Source organism: Athene noctua, chromosome 6 (assembly GCF_965140245.1).
Source record: "Athene noctua chromosome 6, bAthNoc1.hap1.1, whole genome shotgun sequence".
NCBI classification, from domain to species: Eukaryota; Metazoa; Chordata; class Aves; order Strigiformes; family Strigidae; genus Athene; species Athene noctua.
The window spans coordinates 35651061-35669880 of record NC_134042.1 but is presented as its reverse complement, the minus strand read 5'-3'; the positions used below and the strand labels follow the sequence as shown (position 1 = coordinate 35669880).

The following is an 18820-nucleotide window of genomic DNA, read 5'->3' as shown; positions in this document are numbered from 1 at the left end:
CTTTATTTTTCTGAGAATCACTACAAGGTAACTAGGCACAGAAAACTTTAAGTATGAATAGATAAGTATTCCCCCCCCACCTGTTTAAGGACCTACCCTACAGCTGTGTTCTGGACTCCTGGGGACCCCCTTTCTCCCCCAGGACTGCAGTCTCCTGTTTCCTGTACTGTCCTCCTGGCCAAACAACCAGGAAAAGGTATAGGGGGCAACAGAGAGAACCAGCTGGTGTTGCTCACTGGTCATGGCACTCTTCTTCCAAGCAACCAAGTCAGAAAAGCATACAAGTTCTTCCATGGCTGTGAGAACCTCCAAAATTTTCTGGAGACAGAAAATCTTAAGGTTTATGTGTGTGGAGAATATAGCAAAAGTCTGCGATGACTTTTACAAAGCTGTCCTAAGGGACAAAGTTTTATACATGCCATAAATCAGCTGTGGCCCCTGCATTTTAGATAGAGTAGGTAAGTCTTGCCAGAAGATGGCATACTCTTCACCTTGGGGATTTGCTAGTGCTTTTGTACCTTAACCAGACTTCAGTCTGGCACAGAACAAGCCCAGTTCACCACATCTGCACTGTTTAGCATAGTTTTTCTTACTAATATAACTGAGCTTTAGTAGCCAGAGGGGGCTAGATGGATTTCCTTACCAATCAAGGGGGAAGAATGTTCGTATGTTTCTACTGAATTAAGAGCTGAAGTGATACCAAATTATGTTCTTGGTAGTATTTAGATGAGAAGCACCTAGTTTTACTAGTTGCAAAACAGAACAGCAAAAATGTCAAAGAAAGTCTCCTTCACATAGACTGAGATTATATGACATACTCTATTGTTACTGCTTTAAAATAATGATTTTGCTGGTTCAGACAACTTTGAGGCTAAAGTCACAAAGGAATTTAACAGGTTGCAGTGCTCTGTGTTTTTAAAAAAAGGTTTAAAATCACAAGTATGATATTAAGCACTCAGATGGTTCTGTGAGGGAAAGGGGACAATCCCATTATGCCTGATAATCATGGCATTGCCTAAAAGTGCAAGACCTTTCCTAGCTCCTAGGAAAGAGATACATCATTTTCATTAAAAGGGTTTGAATGTGATTCACCAATTGCAGCCCCTGTGTAATTCCTACTCATTCTATCTTAAAAGTTAATTTATAAACAAGTTACTACACATACCAGATTCTCTCTAAAATACACAGTAATCTGGCAGTTAGGACATAATAACGTATCACGGGGCTTAATATATGGTAACGAGGTTAACAGCAGCGTAAACAGCCGAGCAGTGGGTTTGGGCACATGCATTAGCCAAAATTTAGTGGGCTACTCATGGGCTTTGAGGACTGAGAGTTGAGCAGAAGTACCTTGTTGTGGCTGCAGCATGTTCTTTCTTTACAGAAGAAACCTGTACCATAGGGCTAGCTTTAAGGAGAGCTAAGATGAGTCAGTTCTTACAAATGAACTACCTGATAAAGTTATTAAACTGCTTTCATGCTTTAGGTCATACACAGAAAAGAGGGCCTCATCCAAGACTGGCACACAAAAAGCAGCATTTTTTAGAAACTAATAGAATTATAAACTAGAGAGCATCCTTTTAAGACAATAGACCAGGCAAAAGAAAACAGGGGGATTTAATAGGTATCCTGCATAAACTGGAAAGTTTTGTTCCAAGGATAAGTCCTCATGTTTTTAATTAAAAAAGAAACCAAGCTTGCAGTTCTACTTCATTGCTGGAAGAAACATGCATCAGAAGGAACACATTTTATTGCACCTTACTTCTGTCCAAATTTGAAGGGCTGCAGCCTGAAGTTATGCTCTTCATTGGACCTGCTCTCCCACAGGAGGAAATGAAGAACAGGCCCAGCAACACTTCAAAAAATGTGACAGACATTTTCCTAAAACAGGAAGGGACTGTCAGGTGAAGGTCAAGCTGCTAATGAAACTAACACTCAAACTGCCCAAGAGTGATGCTCAAGCAGCCTGACAAAGCTTTATGTTGTGACACAAACACAATAAAAAGAAATCCAGGGTAGGTGACACAGACATGAATATAATCAACTTTGTGTTAATAACTACTCTCTTTCTTGGCAGAAAATTAAAGCTCTGAATGATCGTTAAGCTGTCAGAGGTTAGCAACCTTCCAAGGACTTCATTACTGCCTCTATTAATTATAGCTTCTGCTTTAAGAAGCTCTTCAAGATCAGGTCTGAGCTAACTCATTTTAAGTTAAAAGAGCATGAGTAAAAGCAGCTTTCTCTCCCCTAAGTGGAAGTTGTAGCAATTAATCTTTTCTTTCCACTCAGTGAAAAGAACTAAACAGATCTGTATGATGGCGTTCTAATATAAGCCAGTCTCACATCACTTATCAGTGCCCTTTCTGTAGAAATTGATTTGGGCTATTATCTGTCATTTACTATCAAGAACTAATTGAGAAGTACCATAGTCTTTAAAGAGGTTGTAAAACATCCTTAAATTTGATTATCCCAAAAGCTTGCAGATGATAACTGCTTGTAACACAAACTGACATCTTCTGTGACTGAGAACTAATTAGCCCTGACACTATCTACAGATCTCCAGGATAATCAAGCTTAAAGTTATTTCACTACTTCTTTTAAAAGAAGACTACAGTGAAAAACAATGTAGTCATTACTTTTTATAGTCTTTCCTTTACTTACTCTGTGGGTAAGACTTCAGCTGCTGATGTTACAGTGGTGTCAAAAATGCTGGAAGCACCAGTGGAGCTAACTTTCCTGTTCTCCTACTCCTGTTCTTCAGTATTCCTATGTGCTACATCAGTAGTTTATATTAATTCTCTTCATTGCCGCTTTCCACCTCAAGTGCAAATCCTTACAGAAATAGCATTTGCTTGAATTAGATTGTGTGTCTTTCGGAAGTTAATTGTAAAGCTCACACTTGTCAACAGCTTTAATCCAAGAACAAGCTTCTGAGGGAAAAGTCTACAAACACAAACCTCTGTTCTCTAAGTCACCACTGTGCCCAGCACATGCTCCACATCCAGACAGCTTGGCTCATCACATCAGGCATGCTGATGAATTTGCTAATGGCCACATGCTTGCACAATAGAAACTTAGGCAGTTCTCCCTATAATTTTCTATTTTTGATGCTTCCTCTTATGTTGTTCTTTAAATAACTCCATCTAGACACAACTACTAATTTTAAAAAGTACAGTATCAAGTTAACAACATAGTCCAGCCAGAGGTATCTCCCTGTTACACAAAGGTAGAGAAATGACAAAGGGATTAAGTTCCATCCATCCAGCCCCAAAACTTCAGGCTACAGACATGTAATTAGGACACAGATCATAAAAGGACAACAAAAAAGATCAACCAAACATATACACTGAAGGAAGAACAGGATAGTAAACAGGAGCAGCTGACTGCTAGGACTGCTACCTAGCAACAAACATATGCAAAAAAAAAAAAGGCATTGATATGCATCTGCATTAACAGACTTCTGTTTACAAACATTGAAAAGTTTTTATTTTATAGATAAATAGCATGGTGATTTTTAAAGTTAGGAAACAACACAATTTAAAAGCTCTGACTCCCCAAGATACTACAACTCAAGAGTTTATACTTTATTCCTACTCCAGCATACTAAGATGGCAGCTCCCTCCTTTTCATATTGCACTTAGAACTTAAAACTTTCTTGTAAAGGCTACATTGTTTCCAGGTCCTAGCACCAATGCTGGCATCTGAAACCAGTGTCTCAAAACATCTCCAAATGCAAACAGAAAGTTTAAGGTGTTGTAACTGCCATGCTTAAACACAGCAACACTGAAAATAGTGTTCTTTTTCTAAAGCAAGAAAAAGCTGATATTCTCCAGGATTCCCTTAAAAGTAGTCAGAAATGGATTAACATTTGTTATGATTAGGTACTGACAATCACATACAATTGAAATTATCATCGAGGAGTTTAGTTCATAATCGTTTTGGGCCTACTGATCATCATGGCTGGCTCAAAAATTTAGTTCTTCTAAAAAGAAATAAAAAAAGACAAGAAAGAACAGGTTCAGTATTATTCAAAACTCACAATCCAGTAGTTAGAATTAAATGCTATGCCAAAATAGAGGTTGAAACTATGGTAAGAAATCTCAGTGGAATTTCAGCACGACTGAAGAAATTTGCATTCATTGCAAAAATAAAAAGGTATCTTCTAATTTCTGGAAGAAACGTGGTTATCTGTCTTACAACTTGTCTGTAGCATCCCCTCAGCCTAATTCCAGTTAACTTTCCCAAATTCAAAGTTTACCTAATACATCGGTGCTTCCAGAACATGGTTTTGCATCATGTTCAGAGTGAAGTTGTAACGGTAGTAAATTCCAATCACTTGTAATTTTATCAAAGGACATTTCTACAGATAGGAGAAGGAAATGCAAATAAAGTTTTGTGCAGACTACAATGACAGCATAAGCTGCTTTCAACATCGTAGGTAAAGAGTTTAAAGCACAACTTCCAGGCCCATGCCACTCCTCACTACATGGTACTTTTGTGGTCAATGAAAAACAGTATGCTACCACAGGAAAAAAAAAAAAAAATTACCTTTGCCCCGTTAAAGGTTTGCACAAACTTTATTCTTTGCTTCCTGTATTTATATCTAAATTTATTTTTTAAAAAACTTTGTTAGAAACAAACACTGATATAGATACTACTTAAAAATAAAGAAAAAGCAAAGAATTGTATTAAGTGCAGCTTTTATAATCATGTTCTGATTTTTCTTCCTTTTACATTTACCACAAAAGAAGTACCTTTTCACTGATTTTTACTTCAAGGGAAAACATAGGAAATCACTTTTTTGCACTGAGGAGTAAAGTCATGGACCAGAAACTTATTTTCCCACAGGACGTTTCAGATGGAGTGTTGCAATTTTGCATCATTAAGGCAAAATGAGGAATACTTCCATCAAGTGTCACATAGGGCTCTCCCACTCTGGCCATTCTGACAAACCCATATTTAAAAACCTTTGTAGTTACTTTTTTTTTTTTTAAATAGAAAACAGTCACTCTCTTCATTGCTTAACAGTTTGAAAGAAATGGCTCTTTCCAGCCTTCACTCAGAACTTCAGTCTTGTGATTAGATCAGGCATATGCAATTGCTTCAAAACAGCTACAGAAACTAGAAATTGAGCTAAGTGTCAATCAGTTGTAATCTACTGATCTGATTAGAGGCCTTCACAAATGTTTGATGACGATTGCAAATAACAGCCAAGCAGATAGGAATGATGCAATACCCAACAGTTTTGGGGTCAGCTCTTGTACAGGAATAGAGGAACAAGAACATCTGTAAATATGGTATTAAAAATATTATAGTCCACAGCCAAAAAGGCAAGGATAGCAGTCGTACTTTTAAGGAGTGCGTCCATGTGGTTCCTTCCTGTGGTTCCTTGGGGTGTTGCTGAATGTGCTCCAGTGCTAGTTTGTTATAAGTCTCATTGATTTCAAAGACGTAATAAAAAGCTGCAGCACTTGCTAACAAGTACAACCCCACACCAATCCATCCCATCCTCTGGCGGAAGTTCATCATTCTCCATGCTCTGCACCTGGAACAAAAGGCAACATTCACCTTCAGTACAGCTTGGAGAAAGTGGGGCCACAGATGAATCTTGGTTTTCCTAAGTTAACTTTTTATAACTTGTCATTACACATTAGTAAAAGCAGCACACGCAGCCATTTCTGAAGACCTGAGTTCTCTCTACATCAGAGAAAATCATACTACTATGCCAGCAACAGGCTAATGTAATGGCTCTGGCTAGTTTAGCGTCTCCTAGCTATCAAAGTTATAGGAGGCTAAAGTGAAGTACTGAGTGATAAAACAGAAGTCATGAATTGGATAACTTACTCCATCCACCATCAGTGCCTCTAGCCACAGGGTGGAGATAAGACTTTCTGTAAATACAGAAAGTTTGTAAAGTTCTCTGATGTCTGCAAGACAAACACGCTGCTAGCCAGCCAGTAACAGGAGCATCACTGCTTGTTTGCAGTGTAGCAACATCCAGTTTTATTAAGCTACAGATGAGTGCCCATCTATGAACCATATAAAAGGACGTTTTCAATTTGAACATGAAAAGACACATGGCATGTATTTGTACCCATTTGCACACATGAAGATACTATAAGCGTATTACTTGCACCTAAGAGAGTATTTCTGCTCTACCTCTGAACAGCTGCAGCGTGCCTTCTGGAGGAAAGGAATTGAACACCTGTACTAGTAACTGACTCTGTGCAAAACAAACCAGACACCAGTCAAGCCGCATTTTCAGAAGCAGCACAAATTACTGAAGCACCACAGACACTACTGGGCTTGCCTTTAGCTGCTTTAAGATCTCTGGCTGGCCGTATGGGCCTACGTGACTTGAAACATTCTACAAACCAGTTACAAACCCTCTAGCTGAAGTACCTCCACTCAAACCAAGAAGTCATCACCACCTTCCCTGAAAAGAGCCCTTGTGCAGGGCTGGGAGAATCACTGCTTCACTGCAGCTGGTTAGAGTTCTCCCAACAAACATGCTTCTTCAGACTGCTGGGGCTTTACATTTCCTATCTTTTTTTAAGAGTGGAGTGAAATCAATTTATGCAGTACTGTTTTAAGAAAATACATCAGACTTTAAAAATACTAGGCAGAAATGCTTATTTAAGGATGTTATCTGCATACAGAAGAACAATTATTAATGGAAGTATGAGAGAGTTTACCATAATGATAAAAAAATAATCATTATACCTTTCTAATTGCCCCTTCCTAAAGCCAGACTAATTTGTCTGGTAAGCAATCTAAAAAGACTTCCTGGTTTTCCATAGCTGAAGGACATCCTCAATCCTGACCTGACAGAATCTGATCAGGGTAGTCCTGATGTTCTTCTGGCCCTCACACTACTGCATTTATGGTAGCTAAGAGTCACACACATAGTGACAGTAAATACCAAGTGCCCTTACTTATGTCTGTGACAGCAATTTGTTGTTTACCTTATTCTTCTACATAACTTAACGGCATGTTTCCCTTTAATACTTGTAGGAGGGCAACTGAAAAATTTATGTAAGAAGTTGTTAGTCTACTGGATAAAAACTTAAGTTCCAGAGTTCAAGTTTACCCAATAGCTAAGTCGCTGCCCGTTTTTTTCCAGTAGTTAGGCATTTTAGAGATGGCTAACACGAGAAAATCAATCTTCAGAAGTCAAGCACATATTGAAAGCACAAACACTATTAAAATTGCAGGAGATTTAAGAAAGTAAACATTAGCTGGTTTTAATCCTGCCTTTGTTAGGCAACAGTAGCCAGAAGAGAAGCCTTAGTTCTGGGTTACAGCGAAAGAGGCAGAAATAACGCTCAGAGTTTTCTCATTGTTATTTTCCGTTTCGAGACACTATTTTTACTTGCAGCTTGAGGAGATACCCGCGATGGTTATCACAGTCGCCCACCCCCATTCCGCGGGTGTTTCGAGGCTCTCCTCCCGCAACAGGCCGCGCAAACCGGCCGCTGGCAACGCCTGCAGCGCTCAGACCCCCGCTCCAGGCGAGAAGCGCTCCGCCGCCAGAGCTCCTTCACCGACACCGGCAGCCCCTTACCTTCCTCCAGCGGAGAAGGAGGGAGCGGGAGGGCGGCGGCAGCAGGCGGCCCGCTCCCCTCAGCCCGCGTCGCCGCGCCGGGAGGCGGAGGGTGCCGCCGGCCCGCCGCGCCGCTGCCGGGCCGCTGCCATCGCCGCCCGGCCACCGCTCCGGAACCGCGGCACTTCCGGCATGGGGAGAACCGCTTCCGGTGCGCGCCCGTCTGCATCCGAGCCGGGGCGGGGCGGGGCGGGGCGGGGCCGGCCCGGGCGGGGCGGGTTGGCCGGCGGCCATCTTGGCCCGGGCGCGCGCCCCTCTGTGGCGTGCTTGGCCTCGCCCAAAATGGCGGCGTTCCCGTGTCGCTGCTCGTCTCCCTTATTCGTCCTCCGGCTACAGCCGGCGCGGTTGTGGTTGCCGGCTCCGAGCCGCCGCCGTCGTTTCAGTGCCAGTGCCGCTTCCTGGGGCGGTAGAGGAGAGGCCGAGTTCAGGCATAGCCGCAGCGCGGAGCGACGGCCTCCAGCGTGCCCTGGCGGCTGGGCCCGTGCCCCAGTGGCCTGAGGCAATGCTCACCTTTTCCCGCGCTACCCGTTCAATTGCGTTTGTTATAATTGCGCAGGCACTTACAAGAGCTCAGACAAATGGATTCATGACAGTCCTTGATTAGGACTAAACTGTGATATAAGAAAGCTTTGCTTGTGTTTTGTTTCATTTGTATCTTTGTTTCCCCAAGACTCCCCGTTTCCCTAGGCTTTGTCTGTTTAGGTAAGAGATCGTTAAGCTTCCTATGTAAATCATTAATAACCGAGACTCAAGATCTTCAGTGGGCACTTGGGACAGTTCCTGCAATGTGCAAACTAAGATAGGAGGGACTCAAAAGGGTACAGAGACCCTGTAACGAGAAGCATGTTTTTTTGCTGATTTAGGCAAAAGACATCTGGACTTTACTTGAAAGCACATGCTCTGGAAAGAAGGTCAGCTAGCAAACACTGTGAAGAAGACTATTGATTCTCTCAACCACCAAAGACCCCCAGTAGAATTTAGGATGCATGCTCAGAGGGGTGTCAACTTAATGTAAATGGCTTCTGAGAACTCATTATCATAAAACAACCCTTCCCAGGAAATCTAACTAATAAGTATTATTTTTATGTATGTAAACTGATGTCCCTTACTACTTGGGGGAGCCAAGAGAATCCCCAGGGTGACCCCAGCGCTGCTAATAAAGAATACCTGCTTAACAGTAAAAAACTTTACTGTTGAGTTAATTTCTTTGTTCCACACTCTAGAGGGGAAACTCAAAACAGTTGTGTTTTGGTAGTTGGTTGTGTTCTAGGTGAGATGCATTGAGGGAAATACCAATGACACTATTATGTTGTGCAACAGTCTTCAGTAACTGATGTATATGTACTTAAAAAACAGTACGTGTTTATACATAAATATGTCTTACAGACATGTTTCCATTGAATTCAATTATTAGGGAATATGTTACACAGAAAAATCTTCAAGCCAGAAGATCATATAAATTGACAAAATCTGATTTGATCAGTTACGTACAGTTCACTGATGTGCCTTGCAATGACATTTGGAAAATTTGCTTGTGCAGAAGGTATTTCAATATTTGTCCAAATTCAGTAACTGTTTAACACATACTTCCTGTGCTAGTTAAAAGAATTCAGTAACTGTATAGCATTATATGTAAAATGAATTGCTATATATTGCTATATATCCTGGAATTACGAGAAAACAGTAGTTTTCTCATACTGCTGTTGGGAGCTATTGTAACTTCTTTCTGAACTGCTTCACAACTTGAGTCGACTATGAGCAAAGTGGATTTCAGATCTGTGTGATTTGTCAAAACCTTGACTATTAACTGTTAGTGTGGGGAATGAGTTACTCATTGTCAGTTAACACTGAATTATGTCCTCAAAAATTATATAGAGAAACAGTGGTGACCACAGTTGACACACATCCAGCTGTAGTTAAAAAGAAGGCTAAAAGAGAATTTAAGAGGGGATGTCAGATAAAAAATTAAAGATGCTAAAGCAGTGACATTTTTTGTCTGGGTGTAAATAAATATATACATGTAAGATTTTCTGCCATTTTTCTTGGGGGATGTAGTAGGTGCTTGTGAGGCAGTATATAAAAGCTGCTGCAAAATTAAATTTACAGTGGCTTATCCTGCTACATTTGGTGTTTCAATGAAAAATGTTAGAAACTAGTGTTTTGGATTATATTCAGGACAGCAGATGACTAAATGAACGGTGCAGCAGATGTCATTGGAGAAAAACGACACTGTTGAGAGCCCACGAAAGTCAGAAATAAGTTCCCTGGCAAAGAGCAACTTCACCTTAAGCCATGCTCTTTTTTCTCTTTGCTTTGATGCTCGTTCAACTAAAGGCTTAAAGAAATGTATCTCCTTGACCACTGTGAGGACACTAGATGGTGCTCAACACCACAGGCAAAGCCTGTCTTTCGCAGGCTGATGAAACCCTGACTTCCAGTTCAGAAGTTTTGCACTTGATTTCAGTTGAATGAGGATTTCACCATCTTTCATGAAGTTTAAATACATTGTTGGTGTACTTCTGATGAAAGATGTAGGTATGAATAACTACATACAGCTAATTATCACTGGCACACTGCTCTCAACTAAATGCCATTCTTTTTCTTCTTACAGATTATGAGGTCCCAGCTGATCTAGAAGTGAACATAGCTCCTGTATACCCTTCTACTCAAGTACTGCTTTATTGCATTTTCTTATACTGGGGCTAGAGTTAATGATGGTAAATGGAATGCTTACCACATAGAACCTATTTCCTTTAAAATACCAACCTGGATGTCAAAGAGAAGGGTTTCAGTCAGAATTAATATGTGTGTGAATATATGGCTTGGCAATGGATACACATGCTAAGAGTAAAGCCCACAGTTACACTTAAGATTCTGAATAAAAAGGAGTGAAATGTGGGGCTTATTCCTACTTAGCAAATCTGTCCTCTGGAAGAGTTTGAGTTGGAAAGGAAGGATGGTTCAGGATTTAACCTGCTTGGTTTATGGCTATTTTCTTCTTAACCTGCTTGGTTTATGGCTATTTTCTTCTGTGCTAACCATAGGCCTGAAATTATGAAGTTATGAAGAGAAAGATCTAAAAAAATTTGTGGAGTTTTATAACAAACACAAGCTAAGGCATAACACCAGACAGAGTGACTTGTAATATCTTTGGGCTAGATCTCAATTTGCATAAATTCAACATTATACTTAACCTTTGGCACAGTATAGGAAGGGACACAGCAAATAGCTCAGCTAAGGGTTTGTTTGGGTTTTCTTAGCAGCAGCCTTTGAGGGTGGAAAAGTAATATCAAAATTAGTGGAACAAGAACCATCTGTTCTTAGCTTTAGAGGGGTTTCAAGCTAAATTCCAGTCACTAGGGCTGGTAACAATAAGGGGAACAACTCATACTCTCTGTATTGAAATGAGGACATACGTCTGATGAGTCTCAGAAGGATAATATTCAGGTTGCAAAGAGGAGAAGATAGAAGTCTGTTGAATCAGAGGGAATTAAGAATTAATGTTCAGGCCTAGAATTAGAGTAAATAATGGGATTGTGTAGTGTTTTAAAAAAAGTTTCACTTAGTTTTGACACGTGAGTTATTGTTGGGATTGTGAAACTAAGTATAGAGATACTGGATTTATATTGAAGGTAAAACAGAAGATCCTCAGGAGCAATGAGGACTGGCTGCTCCATAAAGGGCAGGAGCCAAGCACAGTAACACAGCTGATAGGGCAGAGCCTCACTGCCAGAACCCAGTCCCACAGTACCTGAGCAAAGTGAGCAAAGCACCCCAGATTCAGCCAAGAGTCCAGATCATCAGGCAAACAGTGAGGTAGGTCCAAGGTCAAGCTGGGAAGGCAGGTTAGGGTCAGGTCCAGCAAGGATAGCTAGGGTCAAACATAACCTAGTGATTGCCTGGTTGTTTTGCTGATCGAGGATGCCAATTAAACTCAGACACCAGAGTGAAAAGAGTAGGCTTATTTTACTGTTAATAATTAAAGGATATAACCAAGTAATACAGAAAATAAGCAATAAGAAAAATACAGAATAGTACATTTAATTATTACTACATACAGTTAATTATAGAAAATAAGAACAAGCAAGAGAATGCATCTACACGACAGGGAGAATAGTGATTAAGAAAGGTACATCACCACTTGCACACGTTACCATCATCCAGACCCGCAGTGGCTGGGCAGCCCCGGTTACAGCGAGGGTTTGGGGAGCCTGTCCCGGCAAGGGGGAAATCCTACGCGATGCATCCATCCATAGGTGTCGCTGCAAGTGAGTCCAGCGTTATATACCAAAAATCAGCAAGCCAGAATAACTGGCACTTTTCTCTGAGTGAAAACATCTGGTTTCATCCTCCTGTTGGATTCCACCCAAAGCCTGGCCAGGCCTTGGCAGGGAGAACCAAGGGAGTTTCTAACAAGGCCAAACACTTGGGTTCTCAACCTTGAACAAGGCTAAACAAGGAAAGCTGGATACACGTTCTCACAACATTTCATCCTCACTACTGCTTACATTTTGCCTAAGCTACATCTTTCCCTAGTGAGCACACATATTTCATTATTGATCAGATACTAATTAATAAACGCTAATTTTAATACAGATTTTATTAATTAGCAGATACCAATAACAGATAACGTTTGGTTGTGAGGTTCATCTAGAGGTCAGCTTTGTTTTGGGGCCTATTATTCAGGCCCTAGCACTACACTGGTAGGCACATTCTGATAAGGAAAGATTGAGGTCAAACTGGGAATTCAGTCTGTGTCACTGTAGAGACAAACAAAGTGACACACACACTCATATGCGTGAACAAACAGCTAGTTTTTTATTACTAAAAGCATGTATTTCTATATCTTTCAGGTGCCAGAGTGTTACAATATCATTGGTCAAAAAGTTGTTTTTAACATTCTCATTGGATAACCTTTATTAGTTTCCTCCCTTCTTGCTTCATCCTACAATGTAGTCAGCAGCTCCTTGAAAGTTATTTGCTTTAAGCATAGCTTCCTTATCTCAAGGGTACACCAGAATCTTGTCAAGGTCAAACTCTTCTTCAATCAGGTTGTCAGCAGACCAGCTGCTTTCCCCAACAAGTCTGTAAGTCCAGATCCAGATGAACATGGCTAGACACAGTCATCACTGAGCTGGAGACCCATACTCACACAGCCCAGGTTGGTGCTGAAGGTCCAGGGTTCAACTTAAATGGGGCTCTTGAGCCCATGGGTGGGGGGCAGATGAAGCTTGTTGAGACTGTTAAGGCCTATTAGTGCACTCATGATCCTGACAAAGTACACAGGACAAACAAGGGCTGACAATAGGGAACAAAAGGGTTAGTTGTAATCTTTGCAGTAAACAAAGTTTTCATAACTTTGTATTAAGTGAAGGTCTTCAGCTAGGCTTAGATTTTGGCTAAAATAAAAGAACAAAGGTAGAAGAGCTGAGATAATTATCAAACCAAAATTAGGTGGGCTTCCAAATGGAAGGCAGAAGTTGAAGGACAGAATGCACCATGTGTTGAGTGGATAAAGGTTTAACATAGTTGTAGGTAGGTTCTCATTATTGACAAGTAACCAAGAAGTGAGAATCTAAATACAGAAGTATTTCTCTCAAGACAGCATTTGCCTTTTACTTTATAGGACACCGATTTTTGATTCATCAAGAACACCATGTTCCCTGATTTTTTCCTTCCTTAATCCTAACTCTAAGACAAACTCCTGGCTAGAGATCTGGGATCCCTACAGTGTCCATATGTGTTCATATACCAAGGAGAAAACTGGCACAAAGGAAGAGAACCAGGCATGAGCCCATGTGCTGGTCCTATGAAGATCACACCTAACCTTAAGCCAAGTTGGCTAGACTAGATATAGGCTAAACTGCTGAGGAGTGAGGGATGAAGCATAGAGCTCCTTGAAAATGCTCGCTTGCTGGCTTATGGAGGAGGAGGGCAACTGATAGAAAGAAGGAGTTTCTTTAGACCCTGATAGGCTTAAAAGGTAGGGCACAGAAGAACAAACTGAAGAACCACTGCTTTGACCGGAGAAAGAAAACCCACATGGAAACCCAAGTCTCATGGGACATCTTCCCTCAGCTCCAGATGGGCCAGCTCCCAGAAGGGAAAGGTTTTCCAGTGAATCTTAAGAGGGGCTATATTAGGAAAGGAGAATGCCTTTAGTTTGCTTTTTTTTTTTTTTTTTTTTTTTCTCAGAGCAATGTTTGTAGTGCTTGTGTGAATTTTTATCAGTGAGTGAATGAATGCCCAGGTTTTTGCAGATTGTAGCGGTTTTGTCTATTACATGTAGTTGCAGTGAATTTCAGAGTATCCTTTTGTATTGCAAACTTGTTTTGATTAGTTTCTTATAATTTGTGGTGAGTCAGAAAGATTAGTTTCCCTCAGCTTCAATTTCATATGCTTTATTTTACGTTTTATGAATCCTTAGTTCATATTTTATAACTTGTTTCTTCTGAAAGTAAGGCTACAGTCTGCCAATTCCTTCTACCTTGGATAGTTATTTTGCCTTTACTGTTGTTTTTCTTTGAAATTTGCTGTTGAAAACATCTGTTTTCTTATGGGGGGTAGCATATTCAGTATTTTAGGAGTACATAGGACACTTTTTTATAAATTTATTTCTTCTAATTTTCAACTGAAACATTATGTTTGCTTTGGCTACCTTGACCAGAGGTATTCAGTGAGCTGTGTGTACTCCATGGTGATCTTTTCCTCCTTTGACTTGCTTCTTATACTTCGAAATGTTGTGACCTTAAATTACCTTGATCTTTAATTCTCTGTTACTGAAATACTGCTCTAGCCTTTGTTTCTTAGGAGCAGCCACATCTGAGTTAAGCTTCAGGCAATCATGTTATTCACGTTGCCTGAATGTTGACCATACTTTGTTCTTGGTTCTGGAAATATTTACCATCTTTCCAACAGATTATTTGATATTTACAAATGGAATAGCTATCTCATTCTCCCAAACATCCACAGTAAACATCTGCCAAAGGTAGAATTACACACTATTACCCTTTGTCAGAGTGCCTCTAAAAAACTGAGTCTTTTATGTAGAAGGGCCTTGGCATTTTAGACTGAGCTTTAAAATTTCATTATAGTGATGCTCCTTGTTCATTAGTTACGCGAATATAAGCTTCATGTGCAAAGCTTTTGATGCTGTCCCACATGACATCCTGGTCTATAAATTGGAGAGACGTGGGTTTAATGGATAGACCACTGGGTGGATAAGGAGTTGGCTGGATGGTTGCACTGAAAGACTTGTGGTCAACGACTTCATGTTCAAGTGACGTTCCTCAGAGGGTCAGTGTTTGGACTGGAGCTGTTTAACATCTTTGTCAGCAACATGGACAGTGGGATCGAGTGCATTTCTTCTTGACTGTGAGGGTGGTGAGACACTGGCACAGGTTGCCCAGAGAAGCTGTGGCTGCCCCCTCCCCGGCAGTGTTCCAGGCCAGGTTGGACGGGGCTTTGAGCAACCTGGTCTAGTGGAAGGTGTCCCTGCCCATGGCAGGGGGGTTGGAACTGGTTGATATTTAAGGTCTCCTCCAACCCAAACTACTCTATGATTGTACGTCTACATTGTCTGTGGTCAAAATAGTTCTGGCAGGGAAGAGATAAAATCTTTGCTTTTAACCTTCAGTTTTTAGCCAATTACAAAGTGGTTTCAAAGTTTGACAAGAACTGACAAAGCATACTAAACAAATACCAGCAGAGATGGTTGGTGACTAAATATTTCTCTCTGTGGCATGCATTTAAACAGAAGACAATTTATGCAGAAGTGATGCAAGTATTGATCTCACAGCTCTGGCAACATGACCCAGCATTGTACTGATCTAGAAGGAAAACAGAGCTATCCTGCAGAATTTTGGTCAAAGCAGTTTTCAGTTATAAACTGCATTTCAGCAATAGCATCGTTCATTACACTTTATTGATTTTAACTAATTCTCCATAAATAGTATACAACAAGAAATAATTTCCAAAGCTGCCGTAAAAGTTCTGAGAAATCTGCTTTTCCATGATTTCAGCTGAAGTCTGCTCATACTGCCAGAAAGGAACAGTTATTGAATTTCCATGCTGAGTTTGCTACTGCCAACACATTTGTTCATGTAAACAAGTTAACTGAAAATTCAGCCATGTTAAAAAGAAAAACAGATTCACAATCAGGGGTCTGAAGGCTGAAAACGCTGGCTCCAGTCAGCTGGCCTAAAAGAGTTACTTTTCAACCATCAGTAGAAAAAAATAGTAAAACCAAAAATCCTCTCTGAAGGTCACCCGTTAGAGATATGCACTTGTCCTTCCTTCTTCCCTCCATATGCACATTTCAAGAGAAACATCTGACCACCTGAGGGAGTGAACAGCTCCATCCTCATGAGAGGTTGCAATGACACACTTGGGGTTTTTTTTCTAAATTTCCACTAATTATCTGTCCTTCTCTGGTGCGTTTGTGAAGCAAGTCAGTAATACCACAGAATGACTTTAAAGAGACTTAGATCTCTTCTGAGATTCCCAGTTCCCAGGCTGTGCTTATCTTGCTTAGACTGTGAACTGTGCACAGTAGGGAATATCTGTATTTAGACTTTCCTGAAGCATAACTTTCTTCTACTAAACAAACACTGAAAGAACGCAGTTCAAATTGGGCCTTTCCCCCCCTTTCCCAAAGGATCCCAGATTTTTTGTGTAGATCAAGATGGAAGTTTGGGGGTGGTAGAGGATATTGTTTGAGATTTGCTGAAGCTAAGCTTTCTTTTTTTTTTAAAAAAAAAAGAAGTATGAGTGTGTACATGCGTCTGTCTTCTTTTTCAGTCTGTCTTCCATGTTTCAGTTGCCTATTGAGCTGCCTGCCTGATACAGCAGGTATCCCTTACAGTTCTCCCATTTTTTTTTCTCTTCAGTATTCCTTCATTGTCCCTCCAGAAAAAGAATCTAAACCTGGATGAGCAACAGATTTGTCCAAGGCAATGGAAAGTCATTGCCAGAAGTAGGCTGAATGACAAAAGTACCTGATGATAGTTAATCCTAGCGTCAGACCTGGAGAGCACCTCCTTATTCATTCAAGTGAGCACTGAGAGCTGTTAGCTCAACTGAAAGGCCACCATCTGAGAGGGGCTTTCATATAAATTTCATCAACTGGAAGTAAATCTTCATCCTCTTCTGTATGGAGGGCTCCTGTTGATCCAGCTTTAGTGGAAGATGTGGCTTTTATCACCGTAGTTGTGAAGCTTTTAGGTACTCACCTGGCCCTTTACCTGAATTTTACTTTTCCTGAAGCCCATGCTAGAGGCCTCAACCAGAGATCAGCAGAGACCCAGAATGACTCAGGCATTTGAATGGAGATGTTAACAGTAATTGATGGCTACTCTCAAAGGGAGAATTTCATTAATTTATTAGTAAGTGAGTATTTGCATTTCATTAAACAAAAGCACATTAAGCAGTATTTGCAAATCTTGAAAACATTCCATGTTTGTTCCTCACTGTGCAGAGTTTGTAAGCTGCTGCTCTTATCGTGCCTATATGAAGTGAAATTTCAAGCAGTAATGCCTACATTACGCTCTGTCATAAAGTTCCAGGTGAATATTTAAGTATCTCCATCTTAGCACACTTACTACCACATTTGTTGGCATTCTTACAGAGGTGATATGTCCGCTTTTCCACACAAATGTATGTTCTGTTTGCCTTTCGCTAACAGAGTGTAAACACAATCATGACAATATGAAGGTACTTAGAAGGTAAAGAAATACGCTGGTATAAGACTATAACAAGTTTCAGTGCATCCAAGCCAACACCTTCTCCACAGGAAAAAGTCTCTAGCCTCAATTAATGTCTGACTGAATGTGTGTTACTGCACTGCTTTGTGTAATAGGGCTTGAAGTAACTCCCTTGCAAAATGATGCCTCTACATAGTGCAGAGCTTGTTTGCAATATGTTCATAGTGTTCTGGATAACTGTCACTAGCTGAAGTGTTCCACCAGCAAATTCAGTGCGTTAATGATGATGTTGCAATGGTCTGTGATACAGACTAAAACCTGTCATAATGTGGGTATTGAAGCAGAGGTTACAATTCCAAGTTTTTTCATCTTCTGTCACCTGTTCTTCACTAGCCAGACAGTATAATTCTCAGCTTGTTGCACATTTTTGGAGTGCTATTGCTAAGTGCTCTGGCAAAACAGCCGCCCAAGCAGCGGAAAATCTTTAGCTTGATAACCACCATAGTGGTGGAGGGTGACAGTAAAATCAGGCAGCCTGATATTTTTCTGGGGTGGCTTCACACAGTGAAAATTCTTAGAGACTTGGCCAGCCAGCACTGGGCTGGTGAGTGAGAACAGCCTTGCAAACCTGGGACGATCAGAAAGGACAGTGGAACCTAAGCTGTACATGCCACTTCTCTGAAAATCTGCACAAATGTGGCCCCCAGAGTACCAATGTTAGTCAGCAACATGAGAGTTTGTCACTGCTGAAAAGTCTGTGACACCTGGAAGCTCTCCTTTTCCCAGCTGCGTGGAGAATAACGGAGTGATGGTAAACCAGTCCTTTGGGGCTACTGGCATTGATAGCAAGTGGAGATTATTAACAAAGAAGAAAGCAGCTTTGAATTATCTCAAAATTGAGTAGGTAAAATCCTTTGACAAGACCCACATGTCTATTATATCTCAATCTCCCCACACTGATCAGGGCCTCATCGTCTTCAGAGAGGTCATACAAATTGTGGTCAATCACTCTGGCAGCTGCTTGCTTTATTTCAGAGTAGCCAGAAATTCATCTGAAACCTCTATCAATTTTACCATCGAGGCATCTGGGCTAACTTGTATTTCTCTGGCTTATGGAACCACTTTCTAGAGAGAACTCTTTAGTCCAAGTATCTGTGAAATGACTCCAGCATATGTGTGTGTGAAATTTAAAAAATGGTGGAGGTATGATAACAATGATGGAGGTTTCTGAGGAAGATTTACTGTGCATTAAAAGTGTTGCTGTGCTTTGCACTTTGTATGTGAAAATAAAGGAGAATGTTTTAGTGAAGGACAAGGAACAGAGCCGGGAAAGACTTTTCAAGTTATTTTGACTTTTTTGACATACAAAAAGCCTGCTTGTACTAAAATTCCCTGTTCATCAGGCATCTAGGATTGCAGACTGGGATTGTGGGGTAGGAAGCTATGTTACCCAGTGAACAATGATAATTTAAATAAGTCCCCTGTCGTAAAAGGCATATGCATTTATGAATTTATA

General features: G+C 40.7%; 1 protein-coding gene across 1 annotated transcript; it reads right to left on the bottom strand.

Moving 5' to 3' along the window:
* Positions 1-3417: 3417 nt before the first annotated feature.
* Positions 3418-7730, bottom strand: LYSET (lysosomal enzyme trafficking factor). Its single transcript, XM_074909248.1, has 2 exons — positions 7565-7730; positions 3418-5545 (listed from the first exon to the last, which is right to left on the bottom strand). Exon 2 carries the CDS (start codon positions 5527-5529, stop codon positions 5134-5136), a length of 396 nt encoding a protein of 131 aa, XP_074765349.1. The 5' UTR covers positions 5530-5545; positions 7565-7730; the 3' UTR covers positions 3418-5133.
* Positions 7731-18820: the final 11090 nt, after the last annotated feature.

Coding starts and splice junctions, on each gene's coding strand:
- LYSET (XM_074909248.1), bottom strand. CDS start 5,529: ATGATGAACTTCCGCCAGAGGATGGGATGGATTGGTGTGGGGTTGTAC.